We start from the raw sequence: 26,187 nt of genomic DNA on the forward strand, positions 1-26,187 counted from the left end.
AGAGAGCTGAGGGCACATCCTCCAAATATATCTTCATTTAAGAAGTGGGACAGTTCTCGGCACTTTGGGAGGCCGAGGTGGGCGGATCATGAGGTCAAGAGATCGAGAACATCCTGGCCAACATGGTGAAACCCCGTCTCTACTAAAAATACAAAAAAATTAGCTGGGTGTGGTGGCGCCCACCTGTAGTCCCAGCTACTAGGGAGGCTGAGGCAGGAGAATTGCTTGAACCTGGGAGGCAGAGGTTGCAGTGAGCTGAGGTCACGCCACTGCACTCCAGCCTGGTGCCTGGTGACGGAGTGAGACTCTGTCTCAAAAAAAAAAAGGCCGGGCGCAGTGGCTCAAGCCTGTAATCCCAGCACTTTGGGAGGCCGAGGCGGGTGGATAACGAGGTCAAAAGATCGAGACCATCCTGGTCAACATGGTGAAACCCTGTCTCTACTAATACAAAAAATTAGCTGGGCATGGTGGCGCATGCCTGTAATCCCAGCTACTCAGGAGGCTGAGACAGGAGAATTGCCTGAACCCAGGAGGCGGAGGTTGCGGTGAGCCGAGATCGCACCATTGCACTCCAGCCTGGGTAAGGAGCGAAACTCTGTCTCAAAAAAAAAAAAAAAAAAAAAAAAAAAAAAAGAAAAAAAAGAAGTGGGACAGGCTCAGCAGAGTGATTCAGCAAGTGAGCCCAAAGTCACAAAGACCAAAAGAGAAAATTCATGAAGAAGCAGGGGATTAGTAAGTACCAAGCAATAGAAGAGAATCTAGGACAAGTGGTGAGGAACTGCTTAAAGGAAAAAAAAATCACAGAACCAGATTCCAATAAGTTTTGCATTGGAATTCCAAGTATTCTGGGTAAAATCTCTGTTCTTTAGTATACGGGGTTAAAAATAAATCTCAAACAACAACAAACTTCTGTAAAGGCCATATTGTTAAGACAAACAACTATGAGTTAAAACCCCAAGAAATCCAAAGGATACTTGCCCTTGTATATAATATTTCCCTTTCACCTAATTACTTTTCACCTCTTGACCTAGATGAAATCAAACAAAACTTCTTGCCTTCAGTTGGTTAATCAGAAGCCAAATCTGATCATGAAAAGCAGATTCAGAACCATTATATAATATCAAGAAGTCCAGAAGTCATACAATTCCTTCTGAATAAACAATGCCGATGAAACTAGCCAAATTTAGCTCAGTCAGTGCCACTGAGGAGAATAAATCTGCTTTCTGCTTTTCCCATTTCAACCAATCCTTCCTTTTTTATGTTCATAATTTTGCAAATATCAAAAACAGGAAAAAAATGAAAATAGCTCTAACAGATACACACTTTACTAGATTCAAGCTGACAGAGTCATAGTAAGATAAAGGCCACAGAAGTTAGAAAATTGTTTTCTCCTGTTAATACTGTCAGGCATGAAGAAAGAGAGTCTGGAGTATAGACAGTGTTTCATGACCAAAACTCTTCAACTTCTTTGACTATCGGATGTCTTTCTTTTCATAGACAGTTTTTTTTTTTCCTCAACCAAAGGTCATCAAATCAATCTTGTGGCTTATGTCCAGGATTTTTTTAAAGAAAAGGAATAGAAAATAGAATATATCCACTGGGTGCAGTGGCTCCTGCCTGCAATCCCAGCACTTTGGGAGCCTGAGGCAGGCGGATCATGAGATCAGGAGCTCGAACTATCCTGGCCAACATGGTGAAACTCCATCTCTACTAAAATACAAAAAAAAAAAAAAAAAAAAAAAAAAAAAGCTGGGTGTGGTGGCGGGTGCCTTTAGTCTCAGCTACTTGGGAGGCTGAGGCAGGAGAATTGCTTAAAAACCGGAAGACGGAGGTTGCAGTGAGCTGAGATTGCCCTACTGCACTCCAGCCTGGGTAAAAGAGTGAAATTCCATCTCAAAAAAAAAAAAAAATTAGCTAGGCATGGTGGCAGGCACCTGTAATCCCAGCTACTCGGGAGGCTGAGGCCAGGAGGTGGAGGTTGCAGCGAGCCAAGATCACGCCACTGCACTCCAGCCTGGCAACAGAGCAAGACTACTATCTCAAATTAAAAAAAAAAAAAAAAAAAAATAGAATATATCAAACAATATGCCATGAAGGATAGGTTTTGTTTTAGGAAACTTTGTTTTCTATTATGCGTTTGTATGTAAGTGTGTCTTGAATTGCTATGTAAAAACAAGCTTAAAGCAAAAGTGTGAAAGCCATTGTCCTGGGAGACAGCCTATTAATCAGGCATGTCCTACATTTATAAAGTGGGCTGGTGTTTATCTGAATGGAAGCAAGCATGGCTGGCTAAACTAGCAATGAAGGATTTAAACTATTTTTTCTGGGGGAAAAATTTATATATGTATATATATGTTTGTGTGTGTGTGTGTGTGTGTATGTGTGTACACTCAAGTAAGAATCTCTCAATCTCTCAATGAGCTGGGAAGAGACAACTTCCCATATAGAATTAGAAATAGGAAGGAGAAAGGAAGAAAGGGAGGAAGGAAAGAAAAGTGAAATTAAAAAATTGAGGAATCTGTTAAACTTGAGGAACTCCTAGGATGTACATTTCCACCTAAAAAAAAAGTTCAGAAGACAGACAAAAAAGGGCAGAGAAGTACTTATTTCCAAGTGGAGAAAATCTTCTTGATGAAACTGAAGTGGAGCCTGGGTAGCAGGGTCTGTCGTTAGGGGCTTGAATAGGTCTTCTGACTAATACGAATGATAGCTAACATCTATTAAATGCCAATTTACAATTTCCAGCTGATTTAAACTTCATAACTTTATGAGGTAGGCACTAACATTTCTCCTGCAAAGGGGATGGGGGTGGCACAGGTGGTGGCATGGGGATGGCACAGGTGGTGGCATGGGTGGGCAGGGAGAACAGGTTAAATTCCAGAAGCATTTAAAACAGTTGCCAGAAAATATGCCTAGTCATGGGTGTTAGAAGATGGAACTTTTCCCCCTAAGGTCCTAACATCTAGCAATTCTAATCAGTATACAGACCAGTCCAAAATGGACATGTAATCATATTACTTACATTTTTCTTTGTCAAAATCAACGTAACAGATATTTTGCTTTTTATTCTGGGAATGGCAAGTTAGTAGACATGTCATCTTTATGTGATTTTAGTCCTGCATTTTTTTGGGGTATTACTAAATGCAATAAATCATACTGAAATAAACATACTAATGATAAATCTGATGACAGTAAGAGTTTTAAATTCTATTAAAATTAGCAGATCTTCTCATTTCAGTCTCTGCTCCAACAGCACATAAGAATTTTGACCAAAGACCTTTCTCTCTATGCTTTATATATTCTTGGTAAATTATAATTTCCACTATTCCTATTCCCTGTGGATAGGTAATTCTTTTTCAAGGCTGATGTATAACTACTTTTTTAAAGAGATGCAGAAGGACCAAACCAAATAACTAAATAACTTCATTACTTTTTAAAAAGGCAAAACTGATCTTTCTTTTTTTTTGAGACGGAGTCTCACTCTTGTCGCCCAGGCTAGAGTGCATTAGTGCAGGATCTCCACTCACTGCAACCTCTGCCTCCTGGGTTCAAGCTATTCTCCTGCCTCAGCCTCCCAAGTAGCTGGGACTATAGGCATGCACCACCACATCCAGCTAATTTTTGTATCTTTAGTAGAGATGATGTTTCACCATGTTGGCCAGGCTGGTCTCGGACTCCTGACCTTAGGTGATCCACCCGCCTCAGCCTCCCAAAGTGCTAGGATTACAGGCATGAGCCACCATGCCAGGCTGATCTCACTTTTTAGAGTAATGTTTTAAGTGCACTACACAAGGCAAATACTCCCCAGTGAGAAAAAGAAGACGGGGTGCAGTTTTTCAGAAAATGCTAGTACACAGGCTTAGCTGGATGTGAGTCTTCCTTGAAAGCACCAGAGTCCTGAGTTTAAACAAACCAGGAGAAATAATTTTGCGTTTGTGGTCCGGGGCACAATTCTGCTTTAATCACTGCCCTGGCATTAGTGGGACTTTATTTTTTTTTAATGTTAAACCATTATATTGCCCAATTCCTAAAGCTTTTAGCCGAACATGGTAAGGGCAGCCTGGACTCAAAGTTGGGCAGTGAGGTTGGATCAAAGTCCAACATGGAACTAAGTTAAGACCTTTGGATTAGAAAGTTGGCCTGAGAAGCCAAAGCTGCAAGTAAGCAGGAGGGTTCCCAGGAAGGACAGGGCGAGGCCAGCTCCCTAAGTTAGCATGTGTCTCAGCCTCAGTTTCCTTACCAGGAAAACGGGGACGAGAGTTCTCTGCAAAGATTAACCAAGCTAATCTAGGAGAAGGAAAGAAAGAGAGAGAGAGAAAGGAGAGAAAGAGGGAGGGAGGGAAGGAAGGGAGGGAGGGAGGAAGGAAGGCAGAAAGGAGGGAAGGAAGGAAAGAGAGAGAGAGAAAGGAGAGAGGGAGGGAGGGAAGGAGGGAAGGCAGGCAGGCAGGCAGGCTCCTGGCATATACCAGTTGCTCAACTGTCAGTGTCTTTCTCGGTGTAACCCAGTCGGGGAGAGTCAAAGCCTCCGGAGCCGCGGGCGGGTTACCCCGCACGGTCCCAGGGCTGGAGGCGACGGAGCCGGTTACCTGATCGCGTTGACCGGCGGGTTTCGGAAGCGGATCAGCGCCAAGGCGTTGTGCAGCCGCGTATACTCGGCCATGTTTCCTCTGTCACCGAGGGCACCTCTGCCTCTCGCCGCCAGGCGAAGCCACTTTTCCGGGCGCGCCGGCCGCCCCGAGAGGAGGGACGCGGGCTGGGCCAATGCGAGCCGGGGCGCCGCCTCCCGCCGCGCCTCTTCCCACCCAGGCCCTGCTCTCCCGAGACCCCACCCCGCGCTCCACCGACGCTCGTGCTTTTCTCTTTGTTGACTCCCATGCTGCTCCCACTATAAAGTACCGCAAGGAGAATGATGGAAAACAGGTGTCACTGCCGGCCAGTCGAAGTTTGCAACCCCCTGGCCCTTAGCGGCTGCCTACTGAGGACAAGTTCTGAGTTCACTGAGTCGGGCAAGCTGTCCGCATCGCAGTATTCATCTTCATGATCCTTCTGAACAGGGACAGATACCTGGGGCCCTGACAGCTATGTGATACTGACACTCATCGGAACACAAAAAATACACATTGTTTATTTCACCTAAATGAGTAGGGTACTGATGAAACAGCCTTTGCAAAAATTCTAACAGTGAGAAAATGATGGCAGTGGAAGAGATCTGATTTAACCAACCCCTATCTTGCCTTTAGCTGCCCTTAATTATTCCTGAGTTTAGGCTAAGTTAACTTTGGGAGACAGTTAGTTTATAGTGTAAATGACAATGGCCGTTTCCCAAAACTCAACTGCCTTTGTAAAGCTAAATGAGAGACCACCAGGCTAGGAGGATAGAGGAGCCTGAATTCTGTTTGCTCAAGTGTAGACATAGACCATTGTCAGCCATTACTCCGGAGGCCACCAGATAGACAACTTCCCCATTTACTCCTGCAGATAACATTACTATTGTAGAACCTAAGTTTGGCCTTTTGAGATATCATTTCAGATTTTTTGCATGCCTGACACCGATGGCTCCTCCTGGACCAGTCAACTGCTCCTGTGGCCCTGCCCACACACAAGTCAGCATAGGAGGCAGCTTCGACCCCCTAGGAGTTCATCTCCAAGCCAGCCAGTCAGCGCTTCCCATAACCTAGCTCCTGCCCATCAAACTACCTTTGAAATACCCCTAACCTACTAGCCTTCGATGAGACTGATTTGAGTACTAACTCCATCTCCCATATGGCGTGGCCAGCCTCACATCAATTAAACTTTTTCTTCACTGCAATGCTGTGGTCTCCTCAAATTGATTTTATTTGTGCAGCAGGCAGGAAGAAGCTATCCAGTGATCACACTAACATCAACCAAATACTTACATAATGTTGTTACTTGAGGAGGGTCTGGACTGCAAGTTGGCCAGGTTTTTGGCCAGGTTTTTGACATTTTGAACAAAGAATTGGATGAAACACACAAACAAAGCCAGGAAAGAACAAAGCAACAGAAACAGAGATTTAATGAAAATGAAAAGACACTACAGGGTGGGAGTGGGCCTGAGAAAGGGGCTCAAGGGCCCTTGTTACAGAATTTTCTGGGGTTTCAATACCCTCTAGGGGTTTCCCATTGGTTACTGGGCATATGCCCTATGTAAATGAAGAGGATGAAGTAAAGTTACAAAGTCATTTACTTGGTGTACATCCTATGTGAATGAAGAGGATATTTCCTGTCATAGCTGAAGTGTTTCCATTTGATTTAGTTCTAAGAAGTTCCTTAGGTTCCCTGGCTCCAGGCCCTGTTCTCCTGTCTCAACATCACTTTTATTTGTCTTACAATAACACGCAACTAGTGAAACTGTTACTGGTGGAGGGCATCCAGGTTCTTGGCATTTTGACCAAAATCCCATACAATTTTGGAACATATATTAATATCATTCACTAAAATATAAGCTGAAGATGATTACACATTATTTTTTATTTTGACAATGCTTCCCATGTAACTAAACATGTCAAATAATCCTGTTTACCTCTTTTTTGGATGGTTCATGGGCCTGCTGTAGCATCCCAAAGTTAGAGGTCAGAAAAGACAATTTTGAGGCTGAAATTTGATTTTAGCAAGCCTGTTAAATGTTTATAAAAATTTACATTCTCATGCCTTCTTATAATCTTTTACCATTCATTCAGCCAGTTTGCACAGAGAGGGGCCAGAAATCCAACTGGTAAGAAATTCTTACCCTATTGCTGGCATGTCAGGTTTCTGAGTTCTCGCTCCGTGAGCAGCCCTAGTGACCCTGCTCAACTGTATGTAGACAAACACATTGCCATGAATTAAGAATATTCACAAATAATTTCTAAAATTTGAAGAAATTAGGCAGAGAGAGAAGAAATATGACTCAAATTCTATTTACAAAAGTATACTCAACACACTTAAAGTATCAGGAAGTCTCATATCCAAAAAGTTAGTTTAAGGTTAAAAAGCTGGTGTGCTCCATCAATTCCTGCAGGCTCCACAAAGGTAGCCTAGGAATTCCAGATAAATGGAACAAATGATGTCTTGGTAGAAATGCATAGAAAATAAAATAACTGTTCACAGAACCAAATAAAAGCCTCCCACTAGAAACCAAAAACAAAAACAAAAACAAAGCATGGTTTTATATATATGCGACCATAAGCAAAGCCCAGAAGAGAATAAACAGCAAACAAATGAAAATTAGAAGCAAAAACAAATAAACAGGAAACCAAATCTAAATTTTTCCTACTCAATCAACCCTGGAGGCTACAGTGTTATTTAGGGCCCCCAAAACCCCACATAATGAATATTTTATTCCTGATACACAATTCAATATCCTTAAGTTCACCAATATCACCATACATCCTGTACAATCAAGAAATTCACTCTAGGCACATGACTAATAATTACTCCAGTGCCAGCACTATCCATGCAAAACAGTAAACAGTATGAAGCAATGCAAGCATGTATGTGAAATTTAGCTTCACACTAAATCCAGCTTCATGCTTAAGTATATTAAAAAATATACTTATATTTCTTATTTTACTTTAATCAAGACTACGAGCTCTAACTATGAAATGTTAATTAGCCAAATTTCTCCAATTTTCTATCAGGTTTTAAGGACTATTTTATTATCTAAACTTTTTTTTCACATCTTTCTCTCATATTTATTATTCCTTACTACATTGTTTCATAAATAACCTTTTCAATCTGTAATTTGAACTAACTTTTAGATAACTTCTAAATTAGACAAAATTATTCTTTTTCTCACTAACAACACAACTTTTTCAGGCACATTTTGTATATAGAATTATGTGTTAACTAGAATTCTTATCCTTAGTAACCTAAAAAGTTTAGTGATTACACAATTTTAGAAACATATTTCCCATATCACAAACCTTTCTTAATTTGAAATAACATGGATATTCAACGAACAACCAAAATAATTTTAAGATTTTAATTTACATAAAAGCTTCCCATTCACTGTACTCAATTCTCACACTTTTTTTTTGAGACGGAGTCTTGCTCTGCTGCCCAGGCTGGAGTGCATGGTGCGCTCTTGGCTCACTGCTACCTCCACCTCCCAGGTTCAAGCGATTTTCCTGCCTCAGCCTCCCAAGTAGCTGGGATTACAGGTGCCCACCATTGTGCCTGGCTAATTTTTGTATCTTCAGTAGAGACAGGGTTTTACCATGGCTGGTCTCAAACTCGTGACCTCAAGTGATCCGCCTGCCTAAGCATCCCAAAGTGCTGGGATTGCAGGTGTGAGCCACTGTGCCTCGCCAATTCTTTCACTTTTTAAACAGTTTATCTAGATTACCTCTGTAAACTGAAATATTAGACGTCATTTCAAGTTAGTTATTTCTTTGTTAACCATGTTTTTAATAGCCAGTGAACATCAGGTGCTCACCTAAAGCTAAGTAAGAGCCTCAAAGATAAATACATTGGTATTTTTACCAGTAACTCAGAAGATTTAGCTAACAACATTACATTACTCTCATTTGTCAAAAAAAAAAAAAAAAGGTATGCAAGTCAAGATCATTTTGTTTTGGCTGGGTTTATAGTTTCATAACCTTCTATGCCAAACACTGACATCTCAGAGTATCTAGTAAAGACAAACATAAAATCCAGACAAAAATGTATGCTGACAATTCTGAAGGCATACCTATTTTTATCAATAATTTTAAAACCAAATTGTTTAGTAAGTTATACTTAAGTCACATGAATTTGAAAATTGCTTAGATTTATTTACTTAATACATGGACGCTCTTTTACTCATAAGTCAATTTGGTAGACACAACATATTACAATAAGTGTAATGCAGTATGTTGGCAGAGAAAAGAAAAAAGAAAAAAACAGTAAGTGTACATACAAATAAACACATCTAGACATGTATACACACAGACACACACACAGATCCAATAGCTTGGAACCCTAGCCATGAGACAGCAATATAAGCTTCCACAATGACAGCTGTCAACCAAAATTTCAGGTAAAGCAGTTTTTACGGCAGTTTAATGTTTAAAGGCCAAACCTCCCCAGATTCCAAAGAACACTGGGGCCAAATAGCACCAAAAAAGAACATCATATACTAACCAGGCCTGATCCTGCTTAGAACAGGAGCCCAAAAGCCTGGATACATGCAACTCCATTTCACTTTTCCATTCAACAGCAAACTCCAGATTCCAAATAATATTGGGGCCAAACAGTATTGCAACTGCCAGAGAAAATTCTAAGTAGGGCTTAGTAGTAGACCTCAGAACCTCTGCCCAGGGTGTTCCCTTTGGAGAGGCTGCAGTTCGGAGGATCCCCCGGGGCATCCTCTTTGGGGTTCAATCTTAGAGCATCAGACATCTCTGATCTTAGGTGGGCACTGGTGCTGCTTCCCACGCTTTCCTTCCAGAGGCAACGGCCTACTCTGAACTTTCCTTTGGTTCCTGGGCATAATCCCCAATTTTTAGCATCCGTATAATTTGATAAGTCTGTGCTTTCCCATGCTTCCCATTCCACCGCAATGATGGGAACTGGAAGCTGGGTGAGTTTTTCTTGCTCTTAGCCAAGTAGGGTAAGGGAAGAATTTAGCATAAGAAAAGAAAGTTTAAGTAGCCTCAAACACCCTGAACTGCACCACACATAGTTAGCTATAATTTAAAGGAAATTATTTGTAATAGTCTTTTAAGATTGGTCCCCTATATTAAAACAAGATTTTCCTAAGGTATTGATTTGCTGTTAATGAAATTAGAAAACATTTTACTTTAAATTTTATAACCTATTTCTTTTATTCTTTTATTTTTTATTTATTTTTTTTTTGGAGACAGAATCTCACTCTGCTGAGTGCAGTGGCACGATCTTGGCTCACTGCAGCCTCTACCTCCCAGGTTCAAGCAATTCTCCTGCCTCAGCCTCCCAAAGTACTAGGATTACAGGCATGAGCCACTGGGCCCAGCCTGTTTTTAAATTTTTATTTATTATTTATTTTGAGACAGAGTCTCGCTCTTGTTGCCCAGGCTGGAGTAAAGTGGCATGATCTTGGTTCACTGCAACCTCCAACTCCCAGGTTCGAGTGATTCTCCTGCCTCAGCTCTTCCCAAAGGACTGGGATTAGAGGTGTGAGCCACTGTGCCCAGCCTATTTATAATTTTTATTTATTTATTTATTTTGAGATGGAGTCTCATTCTTGTCACCCAGGCTGGAGTGCAGTGGCATGATCTTGGCTCACTGCAACCTCCACCTCCCAGATTCAAGCGATTCTCCTGCCTCAGTCTCCTAAGTAGCTAGGATTGCAGGCATGCATCACCATGCCTGGTTAATTTTTATATTTTTAGTAGAGACAGGGTTTTACTATGTTAGTCAGGCTGGTCTTAAACTCCTGGCCTCAAGTGATCCCCCTGCCTCAGCCTCCTGAAGTGCTGGGATTACAGGCGTGAGCCACCATGCCTGGCCTAACCTATTACTTTTAAAAACTCAGAATCATATCTCAGAAGTTCAACTTTGCCATGTCTTGCTGCTCTCAGCTTTTTCTCTGTTTGAGAAAGCCTGAGATGATCTCTTCTTCAGCTTTTTTGCCAGCTTCTGTAAGTTTCTTTTCTTTCCTCTAATTCTAACTATTATGGCCTGATGCTAAAATGTCTTATCTTGAAGGTCTAAAAAAGCAATGCTTTCCTGTAGCATAACTTGATTCTATGCTTTTGGCTTTTCCTGATAAGCAAAAATTTTCAATGTAGTCAGAAAACTTCTCATACTATTCCTTAGAGTCACGTATTCCCCTGCTATCCTCATAACCTTGAACGCACTCTTCTTGTGTCTGATTGAATTCAAGCACTTTTATCAAGTTTGACTTCCAGGTTATCTAAATGGGCTTCCCATAAGGAGAAGCAGTCAGCTGGGTGCTGTGGCTCATGCCTGTAATCCCAGCATTTTGGGAGGCTGAGGTGGGAGGATCATGAGGTCAAGAGATCAAGACCATCCTGGCCAATATGGTGAAACCCCATCTTTACTAAAAATACAAAAAAAAATTAGCTGGGTGTGGTGGTGTGCACCTGTAGTCCCAGCTACTTGGGAGGCTGAAGCAGTTGCATTGCTTGAACCCAGGAAGCAGAGGTTGCAGTAAGCTGAGGTCGTGCCACTGCCCTCCAGCCTGGTGACAGAGTAAGAGTCCATCTCAAAAAAAAAGAAAAAAAAAAGTAGAAGCAGTCACACTGCAGAAGGCTTTTCTTTATCTTTTTGGTAACTGGATAAGAAATAAGATTTTATTATCCCTATGCTGTCATGCTGTTTTTATTAGGCTTTTGATTGCTAAAGACACACACACACACACACACACACACCCCTGAGATTTAAAAGGGGTTTGTTTAAACGTTTACATTCATTTAATTTTCAGCATTGCCTTTGAGGACTTTTAATTATCACTGTTGGTTAAATGTATGACTTATTTTACAATAACCTGTAATTCTGTTTTGATCAAATATTTTGAGCCTGTTTACATCTTAAACAAATGTCCTCAAAATCAAAATCCTAAATTAAGTCTCTTAGTCTTATTACTGCGGCTTATTGAGGCTATAAAAATTAACCACTGCAAGGTTGTAGAATCTTTCTACAACTTCCAGTCAGACCATGAACTGCGCTATCACCACCTCAAGCCTAATAATTCCATATACTGGAAGAAAAACCAGTTAAAGGACTCCTTCTTGTCCCCTTAAAAGGGCTCTTATCAGGTGCTAGTAACTAATCCTTGTGCTGTTAAATTACAGGGATTTGACTTCTAGGTATACATACCTCATCTGAGGAAGACACTGAGTCCTTTCAGTATCTGACGCCAAACCCAAGTTAACCAAAGCCTTGTCTTTAGACCTAGGCAAAAGCAGCAATCAAGGTAAGCTGCTTGTTTTTGTTGTTTTTTTTTTTAAGACCGAGTCTCACTCTGCCGCACAGGCTGGAGTGCAATGGCTCACTCAGTCTCGACTCACTGCAACCTCCGTCTCCCAGGTTCAAGCAATTCTTTTGCCTCAGCCTCCCAAGTAGCTGAGATTACAGGTGCTTGCCATCACACCCAGCTGATTTTTGTATTTTTAGGTGGGGTTTTGCCATGTTGGCCAGGCTGGTCTCAAACTCCTGACCTCAGGTGATCTGCTGACCTCAGCCTCACAAAGTGCTGGGATTATAGGCATGAGCCACCGCTGGTCAGGAAGTTGAGACCAGCCTGGCTAACATGGTGAAACCCCGTCTCTACTAAAAATACAAAAATTAGCTAGGCGTGGTGGTGGGCGCCTGTAATCCCAGCTACTCAGAAGAATTGCTTGAACTTGGGAGGCGGAGGTTGCAGTGAGCTGACACTGCACCACTGCACTCCAGCCTGGGCGACAGAGTGAGACTCATCTCAAAAAAACAAAACAAAACAAAAACTTGGAAAGAAGGATTCCCTGAAGATAAATTTTAACCAAAACAGAAGGGCCCCTATCAGGTGTTAAGCACTCCAACTGCTGTTAAATTTCAGGGAGTCACTAGCGGGGTCCACTTGTCCAGGATTAAACCTGTCTTTATTTATTTATTTATAGACGGAGTCTCGCTATGTTGCCCAGCCTGGAGCTCAGTGGCTATTCACAGGCATGATCCCACTACTGATCAGCACGGGAGTTTTGACCTGCTCAGTTTCCGACCTGGGCCACTTCACCCCTCCTTAGGCAACCTGGTGGTCCCCTGTTCCCGGGACCACATTGATGCTGAACTTAGTGCAGACATCCGATCCGCATAGCACACTACAGCCCAGAACTCAGAACTCCTGGGCTCAAGCGATCCTCCCACCTCAGCCTCCCGAGTAGCTGGGACTACAGGCATGCGCCACCGTGCCCAGCTAAACCTGTTTCTCATGAGGCCCCACATGCACCTGAGAAAGACACCGTGACCTACACTTGTGAACCCCTAGAACACCTAAAGCTGCTGTTTTGCAAATAAACACAAAAGTAACAGCCTTAGTCCCTCCTACAGGTACTCAGCCTTCTTAACAACTCCCATCCCATAGAGGTTTGCACCCACAATGGGTATCTATGGCTATGTGGTCACCCATTCAGCCTATAAATAACTTGTGTCTCATTTAGGATCATGAAATACATGGTTACCAGACTATTGATGTTTGCTTCATGGATCGATGTAGAGTGGGACAAGCAAAGCCCTCTAATATGCAATTGTATGACATCCATCACTCACCTGAGTGCTAAGCAGGCAACTGGCCTTACGTTGACTAGGGTTGGGCTGTCTTTGGCTTGTTGGCCCCTTGGGGCAAGTTTTCATTAAAAGCGCCCTCCCAAGTCTCACTTGGTTTTTGCCCTTCCTAGGACCTTCGATGGCTATCTTGTTATTACTAATCTTTGGCCCTTGCTTGTTTAACGTCTTGGTGAAATTTGTGTCTTCTAGATTATAATAATTCCATATAAAGATGATGCTGGCACAAGGCTTCTAACCCGTCCTATCTTCTGAGTCAGGAAATAAAGACATCCTGCCTTTAGGCCCCTTAGATCAGACATCCCGAGATTTTTACTCCTCCTTTACTAGGAAGGGCTATGCTCATAAAGTCAGCAGGAAGAAGTTACAGAAGAATGATCTTCGTCCTTCATCTCTCCTTAAGATTAAAGGTTCTCTGATAAGTAAAGGGAGGATTATACTAGGGAAATAGAAGCATGGGGGACCCAGGTGACACCATTTTAAAATCAACTCCATCTTAAAACTAGCAAGGCACATCATTGCCAGTCATAAACAGCTTAATAATGCCTGCAAAGACTAGTTCCCACGACAGTGGGTCACATGACCCCACTGATAAGAGACAGTAAACAACACTGCTCTGCTTATGGAGCAGCCACTCTTTTATTCCTTTACTTTTTTTTTTTTTTTGAGACAGAGTCTCGCTTTGTCACCAGGCTGGAGTGCAGTGGCGTGATCTCTGGTCACTGCAAACTCCACCTCCCGGGTTCAAGCGATTCTGCTACCTCAGCCTCCTGAGTAGCTGAGACTACAGGCGCGTGCCACCACGCCCAGCTAATTTTCGTATTTTTATTAGAGACAGGGTTTCACCATGTTGGCCAAGATGGTCTTGATCTTTTGACCTCGTGATCTGCCCGCCTCGGCCTCCCGAAGTATTCCTTTACTTTTTAATAAACTTGTTTTCACTTTACTCTGTTGGCTTGCTCTTTTTTAAAATTTTTATTTATTTATTTATTTAAGATGGAATCTCCCTCTGTTGTCCAGGCTGGAGTGCAGTGGTGCCATCTTGGCTCACTGTAACCTCCACTTCTTGGGTTCAAGCAATTCTCCTGCCTCAGCCTCCCCAGTAGCTGGGGTTACAGGCATGTGCCATCTTGCCCGGCTAATTTTTGTATGTTTAGTAGAGATGGGTTTTCACCATGTTGGCCAGCCTGGTCTTAAACTCCCGACCTCAGATGATTCACCCTCCTTGGCTTCCCAAAGTGCTGGGATTACAGGCGTGAGCCACTGAGCCCAGCCTTCAGCTTGCTTTTGAATTCTTTCTTGCATGAAGCCAAGAACCCACCTGGCCTCCTGAGCTGAGCCTAAATTTGAGTTTTGCCTGCAACACTACTGTAATTGGGCCACTTGAGATTTTTCAGCACCCCAACATTTTTAGTGACTGAAATAATGAGAATTCGGATCAGGCCCTTGCTTGCTTGTTCATGTTAACCACTTGCTTTTTGCCCAATACCCCTTTTTCCCACATTGTAACTATAAATGCTGATGTGCTGTGTTGAGAAATAATAAGTTTACCCTGCCCCCGTGGCTCCTCTGTGGAGGATAGCTTTTAGTTTGTAATTAGCGGTGGGCGGGTAACAGCTGCCTACTTGGTATATTCTTGAGTTATGTGGAAATGTAGAGCACCTGTGTATTAATAAGAATCACCTGTCAAAGAGCAAATAAATGCATGGATGAGACTCTGCTTGGGGCCTTCAGTCAGGAAAGCTGTATGCCCCACATGCTCTCAGGCTGTTGGTCTGAGATGGAGCCACTCTGTTGTGCTGCCTGGGTGTCTGCCTCTCAAATACCTTCAGCACCGCCTGGGTGGGGGTCTCCCAACTGAACTCGTTCTTGGTAGTACTGTTTCTTTGTCAAGTGGGAGGAGGTAACTTCAGGGTCACAAAAAGTGTTGCTGAAGGAATGAATGCATTGAAAGCTATTGCAACCAGCTGCTGACGCCCAGAACTCTGGTTGTTCAAGGTGTTATGTGGGACTGAAGAAACACAGACTTTTCACCTTGATTCCCTAAAACTTCCTTTCCTTTATTCTCTAGCCACATAAACTCCCTGCTTTTTCTTTTTGTTAACATGGATTTCAGAGATCTTGCTTTCCTACCTTGTTGCTTTGGCCAAATAGAACAAATCTTTATCTCCAAACTGCTGTGTGTTGGTGTTTGGCATCAATTGCACATAGGGTACAAGAGCCTGAATTTGGACTTCTAGTTGAAAAGTATTGACTTCCTTGAAGCCCTGGCAACAAGTAGCAGTGAGACTCCATTCGATTCAGCAAGGACAACTGCCTCAATAGTCAATGTCAACGTCTCAATGACAGCCAATCACAAACAGTCCTAAGCACATGCTTCCAAGTGTTGGCAATCAACAACAGTCTCGTCACAGCAATCAGCTTCTTACAGGTGAGGTATCAATCTCTAACACCTCTGCAAATTCGCTAATCCCTGAACTCCACCTTGTCCTAAAACTCTGTGTAAGATCAACAGCCTGTTCTGCTTGGAGAGACTGTGCATAGCCAGCACAGTTCTCCCTTACTATAGTAAGCAATACATTCAGTCATCTCGCTTCAGATTTTAGTCTTTAGAAGAACAACTCTGCCAGGGTATTCTAGCAACTTTGAACATCTCAGCAAAGGCCAAGTAGGCAAGGCTTCACAGCTCTGAATAGCCTGAAATTCCTCCCGGAGCAAGGGGAGATAATGAGCATGGTGTGGAGCCACTTTGAGGCAGGCTCTCCTCTGTCTGGTAGGAGTCTGTCACAGACCATTTCTCATTTATCCTCCTTGTTTCAACTGAATGCAGAACTTTCTGCCTTGTGCTCTCACCTAAGGGTTTGGCTGCAAGCTTCTGTGAAGATCTATAAAAATGCTTGGCAGTAGTTTAGGGCTGGTTCTTAACAGGGCAAGGACTAGGATGAGGCAAGAAAGACACCTAGTGGACAAAACTGAGGGGCACAGTAACAGGGCTGTGCAATGCTGATCCTGCCCTGCTCCTCAACAACAGAGCAACTCACCATTCCTGATATCTGTCATCTAGTTCCTCTGTTTGGTGTCAGGCTGTGAGACTAGGGATACCGGTAGCTGACACCACACTGACTGTCTTTTGCTGTGAATACAAAACTGTCTAAATCCACTTGGGCTTCTTACTTGCTGAGTCTATGGAAGTGTGACAAACCAATCGAGCAGGTGCTACCACGCTACTGCTTACAGACTGCTTAACCACTTGGCAGTCTCCTTATCATTGTTATGAACTGATATGTTCTTAAATTATCTTCTCATTTAATTTGTCTCATAATTGCTACTTAACAGGATACTGGTCCTCTCGGCTAATGCACTCCCACACTATTTTCATGTTAGTGCTTCTGCTTGTTAAATGCATTGGTTGGGCTTCATTGTTGTCATTATGTTGCATTATATCCCTAATTCACAAAAGCCAATCAGTTCATCAGAAGCGGTTAGTTAAAGCCTAAAACAAAGACAGAAGCATAGAAACACTGTAATTTAGCATAATGCCCAAAAGGCAAATGGTGAGCTGGATTTCAATGCAAATGCTGAGCTTTTGCCTGCTAGAACATGCAAATCTATTGTCACAGTAAGAACAGAAATGGCTATCTAAACCCAGCTTTCCCTGCAATGGTGATCAATTATTAGACCTGGAACCCAGGGTGTTGCGTGTGAAATTTCATTCAATAGTGACATGAAGCCATCAAAACTGACCTCTCTGGTAAGGCAATCAGGTTTTTCTGGAACAAACAAATTAATGCTTTCCAGCCTGGGTGATTAAGGACTGTTAAGGAAGCAAGAAATAAATTTGAGTCTGTTTGTTAACAAATTTTACCCTGCCCTAAATGGGCATTGAGTACACTCTTCCAGAGTGAAGTTGGCTGACATTCAAGGAAAAAAGCTACTCACATAGATGTCTGAAATGAGAGATAGGAAAATAATAACTTCTTCACAATACCAATGTGAAAGTTGTCAATCTCAAGACAGAGTCACTCCTGTCAAACCCAAACAGAAAAGTCAGGTTAGAAAGGGAAAGCCCTCCTGCACACATGCCTATGATAAGAACTATAACAAAGACTCTTTGAAGGTCTCTTATGCACATATGCCTGTAACAAGAACTTTTGCCAAGGACTCTAACCTGCGTCTTGCTTGGTGAATCACAAGGATAGCTAGCCAAGTTTCACAAGGATAGCTAGCCAAGTTACACAAGAATGTCTGCCTGGCGCACCATCTACGCTAATGAACTGACATCATTTTCTGTGATAAGCCACTGTAACCAATGTTCTCTTTGTTTCAAAACAAATTACGTGTACTTCTTTTGCCTTTAAAAGTTTTCCCTTGCCTGAATCTCCAGTGTTCACTATGGCACCAGTGTTCTGCACTGCAATTCTTCTGCTTATTCCCAATTAAACTCAATATGTTTAGAGAATCTCTCTGCTGGTTTCTTAGGTTGACACCAAGAATATCAGTAATGATGATTTATATAAATTCAAGTAGCTTGTTCTAGTGTCAAGTGTTAAGCCTTGGAGATATACATATATTCATTAATGTTTAACAGAAGCCATCAGGATTCCTAAAGAAAACCCAATTGTGGGAAAAATAACTTAATAGCGTGTTATCTTCATCAGGTGAAATAAGTCAGAGATCAATGATGTATTACTGAGCATACTTAAAGTTCACATCCATATGCTGCAACCAAATCTGAGCTGAGAGCAGCCAAAAATTGATCTGAGAATGCATTCACTGCTATTTCTCATGTTTCAACCTCTCAGCTTTTCAGTGAGCTTGGCTTATCCCTTTAAGTTTGCAGGTAGTTTTTCATTATATATGTCACCTCTATCAGCTTCAGACCTGAAAATCATACAAGAAATGTCCCTTTTCAACAACATAAGCACCTTTTATGATATTTCGGCATTCTCCAACATCCAATTTCATTTCATGTTGAAAATGCAATTAGGTTGTCATTCCCAGGTCTCTCTCCCAATTTTCCACCGTGTTTCATTTTTTTCAGAGAATATTTCATGTGCTAATGATCATCCCTTTCAGCTTTTCTGACAAACTGATCCTATTAAGAAAAAGGCTACATAGATATATCTTGGAGATATGCCCCAGGTAATTTTGTCTAGTATTCTTTCTAATACAGTAATGTTTAGCACCATTGCTGGCAAAAGATCACTCATCCCTCTGAATGCTTCCAGGGATGGGGAGCTCAGTACTCTTCATGGTAGAGTGTTCTGCTTACTTTAAAAAAAAAAAGTCCCTATTCTACTCCCTGGGACCTTCCCCTAAATGATTCTACTTTTGTTCTCAATAATTATACATTAAATCTCTCTTTAATAGAATGGTCTTTCATCAAATATTTAAAGATACTACCAAATCTGTCCTAAGCTGTTCCTCTTAGGGCTTTCTCAGGGATTACCATTTCTCATATGGTAAGGTATTTCTAGTTGGTATGTTGGTTGTTCAGAATACTCTTCAAATGTGTCAATGACTCTTTTAATGATCATCCATTCCCTGTACTCTGTACCTCTCATCAATCAGGCAATATTCATGTTTCCTAAACTCATGTTTGCTCTCTCTTTTAAAACTATAAAGACAGGGATTTTTTCTTTCTCTTTTAAATTTCAAACGAAGTGCTTTTTTTTGTTTGTTTTTTGGACAGAGTCTTGCTCTGTTGCCCAGGCTGGAGTGCAGCGGCACCATCTTGGCTCACTGCAACCACTGTTTCCCAGGTTCAAGCGATTCTCATGCTTCAGCCTCCCAAATAGCTGGGATTACAGGTGTGTGCCACCATACCTGGCTAGTTTTTGTAGTTTTAGCAGAGGCAGGATTTTACCATGTTGGCCAGGCTGGTCTCAAACTCCTGACCTCAAGTGGTCCACCTATCTCGGCCTCCCAAAGTGCTGAGATTATAGGCGTAAGCCACTGCGCCCAGCTTGGTTTTTTTTAAAGGACAATTTTTTATGGAGATATAACTAACATACCATACAGTTCACCCTTTTATTTTATTTTTGAGACAGGCTCTCCTGGGCTTGAGTGCAGTGATGCACATGGTTCACTGCAGCCTCAACCTTCTCAGCTCAGGTGATCCTCCCACTTCAGCCTCCTGAGCAGCTGGGACTACAGGTGCGTGCCACCACATCCGGCTAAATCTTGTATTTTTTGTAAACACAGGGTTTTGCCACATTGCCCAGGCCAGTGGCAAACAATTCACCCTTTTAAAGTATAAAACTGAGTGATTTTTAGTATATTCACAAGGCCATGTGACCATCACCACTCTCTAATTCCAGAACATTTTAATGACTTCAGAAAGAAATCCTGTATCCATTAAACAGTCCCTTGCCATTCCTCTTTCTATTCTTAGCAACCACTAATCTACTCTAATAGACACACTAACCTGTTTCTATGGGTTTGTCTTTTCTAGATTTTTCAAATAAAGAGAATCACATGATATGTGGCCTTTGGTGTCTGGCTTCTTTCTTAGCAAAATGTTTTCGAGTTTCATCCATGTTGTAGCATGTATCAATACTTCATTTTTTTATGTCTATATTTCATTGCAAAAATCAACTGCATTTTGTTTATTCATTCAAATAAACTGGGAGCTCAGCCTCCCAGTTGATAGATATCTGGGTTGTTTCTACTTTTTGGCTACTGTGAATAGCCAAAAAGTATTTTTGGCTACTATTATTCATATTATTCAGAATAATGCTGCTATTTTTTCATGAACTATAGTTCATGAAAAAATTGTATATGAATAAGTATATGACATTTTTTCATGAACTACTCATTTCAGATACAAATTTTTGCATTCATTCTCTTGGGTATATACATCTAGGAGTCAAATTGCTAGGTCATATGGTAACTCTGCTTAACTTATTGAGGAATTACCAAACCTCTCTCCCTCTCTCTCTCTCTCTCTCTCTCTCTCTCTCGCTCGCTCGCTCTCTCTCCTCCCCCCTCTTTTGAGATGGAGTCTCACTCTGTCACCCAGGCTGGAGTATAGTGGTGAGATCTTGGGTTACTGCAACCTCCATCTCCCAGGTTCAAGCAATTCTCCTGCCTCAGCCTCCCAAGTAGCTGGGATTATAGGTGTGTGCCTCCATGCCTGGCTAATTTTTGTATTTTTAGTAGAGACAGGTTTTCGCCATGTTGGCCAGGCTGGTCTCAAACCCCTAGCCTCAAGTGATCCACCCACCTCGGCTTCCCAAAGTGCTGGGATTACAGGCATGAGCCACCACGCCTGGCCAACAGAGTTATTAGCAAAAAGCAAAACAGCTTTGAAGAAAGTTGGTCTTTAAAACAAACTATTACTTCTAACATTTATTATTATTATTCTTTAACATTAGATATAAATTATATCATATCTTTGTCACCAAGCTGGTCTTCTCCCTTTTGTGTGAGTACATATTAGAATTTGTCTGGCTTGTGGAAAGCACTCAATAAAAATATTCATATTGTTAGCCATTATTAGTATTATGTACCTTTAAGAGGATTCAAATTGAGTTGCCTTTTCTCTAGGATTATATTTCTATCTGCTTTGAATAGCAAATAGGATACACCTAATATATGATGCATTGTTGAGGTCAAAGTCAAACAGATTGATATTACTCAAATATTCCCACAATTACTTCTTTCTAAGTTTCCCCAACAAAGTGCCTTGATTTTAAGACTGAAGTTTGAGCCATTGTGGAGCAGGTCTCCTGGGCCCCCACATGGCAGATGTAGCTTCCGATGTTGACACTGGCCAGGGCCTTTACAAACAAGCCAGGACTAACAGGTTCAACAGTGACAGCATGTGCTTTAGTGAGGGCATTGATCTTATCCTCTGTGATGGTCACCTCGTCATCATTCAAGGTAAGGGTTGAGTAGATGCAGGGGAGCTTGGAAATGAAGACAGACGCCATGGTGTGGGTAATGCAGGGCTGTCTCTGCCAGGCGCAGTGTTAGTTACCGAATGAAGTGGGTCTCACCACAATGTAGCTTAAGCTTCTTCAAGACAGAACACCTTGGCAGCAGATGAGAAAAGGGAGCAATTTCTTAAAATAAGACAACAAAGTTTGCACTTCAATTGATTCTTCCTTTCAAGAAACATTCCTCTGTAGCATGCAATGCTGTTTGGTAGCATTTTATCCATAGTAGAATTTTTTTTTTTTTTTTGAGACGGAGTCTTGCACTATTGCCCAGGCTATAGTGCAGTGGCACCATCTCGGCTCACTGCAATCTCCACCTCCTGGGTTCAAACAATTCTCCTGCCTCAGTCTCCCGAGTAGCTGGGACTACAGGCATGCGCCACCATGCCCAGCTAATTTTTTTGTATTTTTAGTAGAGATGGGTTTCACCATGTTGGCCAGGATGGTCTCGATCTCCTGACCTCATGATCTGCCTGCCTCCGCCTCCCAAAGTGCTGGAATTACAGGCATGAGCCACCACATCCGGCCATAGTAGAATTTCTTTCAAAATTGGAGTCAGTCCTCTCAAACTCTGCCGCTGCTTTGTCAACTAAGTTTATGTAATATTCCAAATCCTTTGTTGTCATTTCAATGGTGTTCACAACATCTTCACCAGAAGTAGGTTTCATCGCAAGAAACCACTTTCTCTGCTCATTCATAAGAAGCAGCTCCTCATTCATTCATGTTTTATCACGAGATTGCAACAATTCAGTCCCATCTTCAGGCTCCGCTTTTAATTCTAGTTCTCTTCCTATTTCTACCACATTTGCAGTTTATTCCTACACTGCAGTCTTGAACCCCTCAAGTCATCCATGTGGGTTGGAATCAACTTCTTCTAAACTTCTAAACTTCCAAACTCTTACTATATTTTTACCTACTCTCATGAATCACAAATGTTCTTAATGGCACCTAGAATGGTGAATCCTTTCCAGAAAGTTTTCAATTTACTTCATCCAGATCCATCAGAGGAATCACTATCTATGACAGCTATAGCTTATGAAATGTATTTTTTTTTTTTTTTGAGATGGAGTTTCACTCTGTTGCCCAGGCTGGAGTACAATGGCATAATCTCAGCTCACTGCAGCCTCTGCCTCGCAGGTTCAGATGGTTCTCGGTCTCAGCCTCCCAAGTAGCTGGGATTACAAGTGTGTGCCACCACACTTGGCTAATTTTTGTATTTTTAGTAGAGATGGGGGTTTCACCATGTTGACCAGGCTGGTCTTGAAATCCTGACCTCAGGTGATCCAGCTGCCTTAGCCTCCCAAATTGCTGAGATTACAGGCGTGAACCATTGTGCCTGGCTGAAATGTATTTCTTAAATAATGAGACTTGAAATTTGAAATTGCTCCTTGATCTATGGGCTGCAGAATGGATGCTGTGTTAGCAACCATGAAAATAACATTCATCTCCTTGTACATCTCCATCAGAGCTTTTGGATAACAGATGCATTGTCAATGAGCTGACATATTTTGAAGGCATTTTTTTTTTAAGCAGCAGGTTTCACCAGTGGGCTTAAAATATTCAGTAAACCACGCTGTAAACAGATGTTCTATCATCCAGGCTTTCTTGTTCCATTTATAGAGCACATGCAGAGTAGATTTAACATAATTCTTAAGGACCCTAGGATTTTCAGAATGGCAAACAAGCATTGGTTTCAAGTTAAAGTTGCTAGTTGCATTAGACCCTAACAAGAGTCAGCAGGTCCTTTGGAGTTTTGAAGCCAGGCACTGACTTCTCCTCTTAAGCTATGAAAGTCCAAAATGGCAACTTCTTACAATAGAAGACTGTGTTATTGAAAATCTGTTGTTATTTAGTGTACCCACCTTCATCAATGATCTTAGCTGGATCTTCTGGATAACTTGCTGCAGCTTCTTCATCAGCACTTGCTGCTTCACCCTGCACTTTATGTTATAAAGAAGGCTTCTTTCCTTAAACCTCATGAATTAACCTCTGCTGGCTTCCAACTTTTCTTCTGAAGCTTCCTCACCTCTCTCAGCCTTCGCAGAATTGAAGGGAGTTAGGGCCTTGCTGTAAATTATGCTTTGGCTTAAGGGAATGTTGTGGCTGGTTTGATCTTCTATCCAGACCAATAGAACTTTCTCTATATCATCAATAAAGCTGTTTTGCTTTCTTATCATTCTTGTGTTCACTTAAGTAGCATTTTAAATTTCCTTCACATTCACAACTTGACTAACTATATGGAACAAGAAATCTGACTTTTGGCCCATCTTGGCTATCAATATGTCTTCCTCACTAAGTTTTACCATTTCTAGCTTTTGGCTTAAAGTGAGAGACGTGTAACTCTTCACTTCAATACTTAGAGGCCATTGTAGGATTATTAAGTGGCCTAATTTCAATATGTTTTGTCTCAGAATAGGGAGTCCCAAGGAGAGGGAAAATCTGTTGTTATTTAGTGTACCCACCTTCATCAATGATCTTAGCTGGATCTTCTGGATAACTTGATCACAGATCACTATAACAGACATAATAATAATGAAAAGTTTGAAATACTGCAAGAATTATCAAAACTTGACAGAGATAGCCGTTAGAAAAATGGCACCAACAGACTTGCCCTACACAAGGTTGCTTCGATTTGTTAAGAATGCAATATCTGAGAAGCACAAGAAAGTGGTGCACAATAAAATGAGGCATGCCTGTACTGAATGTGCGTCCATCCCCTCAGGGAGTGTACAGAGTGTAGCTATGAACACGAACTGCTACAGTGATTTTGCCATCTCAAGGAAAGCTGGCTGTAAGTGGAAGCAGATGCTGCTGAAGGCAGAGCAAAGACAGAAATAAATATGGGTCCTCTATTATATCGTTGAGTTGCTGAGGCAACCAACCCTGATGTCTGTCATAATACTCCAGTTACAGAAGTTAAGATATCCCCTTATCGTTTAAGCCAATTTATGTTGCATTTTTTGGAAGATGCAAAGATATGCTACCCAGATTCCCTTTCAAGGAAGCACTTGCTGCCCAGCTATAGGAAATGGGGTTAGCAGACAGCCCTCAGCTATTTTAATCAGGGTCTGCTTCAGCTGCAGAAGGCCACCCTGCTTGAGATCACACCTTTCCTAGGGCAGACTGCATCTAGTATAAGAGGCTGGCCATTGTCGCCTAACAATGATACTCTTGATGGACAATACTTACTCTAGAGTTCCCTCCCAGGATGGCTGAGGATTTGCTGGACCTGAATAGCAGTTCAACTTCTTCCTCTGAACAATCCTGCTTCCACTCCATTCCTAATACAAATCTTTTTTCTCATCTCCACATGACTGTCTACTTCTGGAATACCTAGTCTGTGACAAGGTTTCTGTAACATCAGACAAAAGCATCCTGAGATTCAGCAGGCTAGTCTGAATTCAGTCTTGTCTAGAGGAAGAGAAATGCACTCATGTTATCTTAGTTTTGACTTTGTATTATGGAAAATTTCCAGCATGCACAAAGAGAGAAGAATATAATGAAACAACAATATCAATATGTGACAAATATTTATCATTTGATACCCTCATGTATTATTTTAAAATAAGTCCTAGACATTATATTATTCCATCCAAAAATACCATAGTACACCAATGTTTGCCTTGAGATGCAATACAATGTCTTTTTCTCCATTCTCCTCCCAATCCAACTTCTCTTTATATTGTCTCATCTTTTCTTCCTCTTCCCACCACCATAGCTTTAAAAAGAGTAAGTGTTAATAATAGGAGAAGGGGCAGGTGGGCAGTAGTAAGGGATAGAAGGCCCAGAACAAATACTGGAATCCTTTCATTCATTCAACAAACATTTTAGACCTATCCTCTCTCAAAGTCTTGGGATACTCGGTCATCACCAGTGTAGGCAGTTGTTCAGATAGGTGGTACTGGACAACGATGTTTTTGTTTAGCCAGAAAGGAAGAAAGGAAGAGTCCCTTAACACCTGCCATCTAGTAGTCACAGTGATAAGTAACATGCATGTTTTCTACTAGAATACAAAGTTTGTTCTATGGAACAAATAGGAAATTAAGGCCAGAGGGGTAAAGTGATTTAAGGTCATTAATAGCAGAGCTGGACATAGAACCCAAACAAGCTGACTTTAAGGCCTGTGTAGGCCGGGTGTAGTAGCTTATGCTTGTAATCCCAGCACTCTGGGAGGCCAAGGCAAGTGGATCACTTGAGGTCAGGAGTTCAAGATCAGCCTGGCCAACAGGGTGAAACTCTACCTCAACTAAAAATACAAAAGAAAAATGTGTTGGGCATGGTAGTGGGTGCCTGTAATCCCAGCTACTTCAGGAGGCTGAGGCAGGAGAATCACTTGAACCCGGGAGGCAGAGGTTGCAGTGAGCCGAGATCATGCCATTGCACTCCAGCCTGGGTGACAAGAGCAAAACTCTGTCTAAAAAAACAAAAACAAGAACAAAAACAAAAAAACCTGTGTAAATTGTGATTGAAACGCCAAAATGTAATTCACATGATTTTAAATTTGATTAAAGCATCATCCTGTTTTATATTTATTTGTATTAAGTTATAGTATATTAGTGCCAAAGGAGAAAAAGCGCCATTGGTTGAATGAGGGAAAAAGATGGGCCTATGAGATAACATTAACATTGAATTATTGTCCATTAAAAGGTCCCATTACCAACATTTCAATACTAATAATAATGCCTATGCTAGCTCTGTCATATTCCTAAACAAAGGTTGAATAATTATTAAGAGATATTTCTTCCAATTAGAGAAAACTAAATGCAATTATGCCACATCATTGACAGTGTATTTACAGAGTCTATGTTACCATTTGAAGTTTCTTGGATCTGTTACTTATTCCTGTCCAGCCAGTTAAAATTGAAGGTAGAGTTCATAGGAGTTATACTTGACTCTTCATTTCTGGGTAAATATAAGAAGTTTGCCAGGGGAATGGGAATACTGTGTTTCAAATGAATCCAGCAATAGCCACATCAACATTCAGATGATCATCACAATCATGCGG

General features: G+C 41.6%; 1 protein-coding gene across 4 annotated transcripts in view; it reads right to left on the reverse strand.

The window, feature by feature from the left end:
- The window catches only part of EHHADH (enoyl-CoA hydratase and 3-hydroxyacyl CoA dehydrogenase), a 97,587-nt gene that overhangs the window by 70,209 nt on the left and 1,191 nt on the right, over nt 1-26,187 (reverse strand). Inside the window, exons 1-2 of one of the 4 annotated variants that reach the window (XM_064366886.1) lie at nt 24,372-24,531; nt 23,645-23,694 (exon numbers count right to left, since the gene is read on the reverse strand). The exons of 1 other annotated variant lie outside the window; for it this stretch is intronic. Coding sequence is in view for 1 of the 3 variants with exons in the window: in XM_012457668.2 (XP_012313091.1) it covers nt 4,587-4,660 (74 nt within the window). In the remaining 2 variants the exon portion in view is untranslated. Of the gene's footprint in view, nt 1-4,586; nt 4,697-23,644; nt 23,695-24,371; nt 24,532-26,187 lie in introns of those variants that run through there. 2 more of the 4 variants (XM_012457697.3, XM_012457668.2) reach the window with 2 other exon arrangements.

This window comes from Aotus nancymaae, unplaced genomic scaffold (assembly GCF_030222135.1).
Source record: "Aotus nancymaae isolate 86718 unplaced genomic scaffold, 86718_ANA_hifiasm-v0.15.2.pri h1tg000067l, whole genome shotgun sequence".
Lineage (NCBI taxonomy): Eukaryota > Metazoa > Chordata > Mammalia > Primates > Aotidae > Aotus > Aotus nancymaae.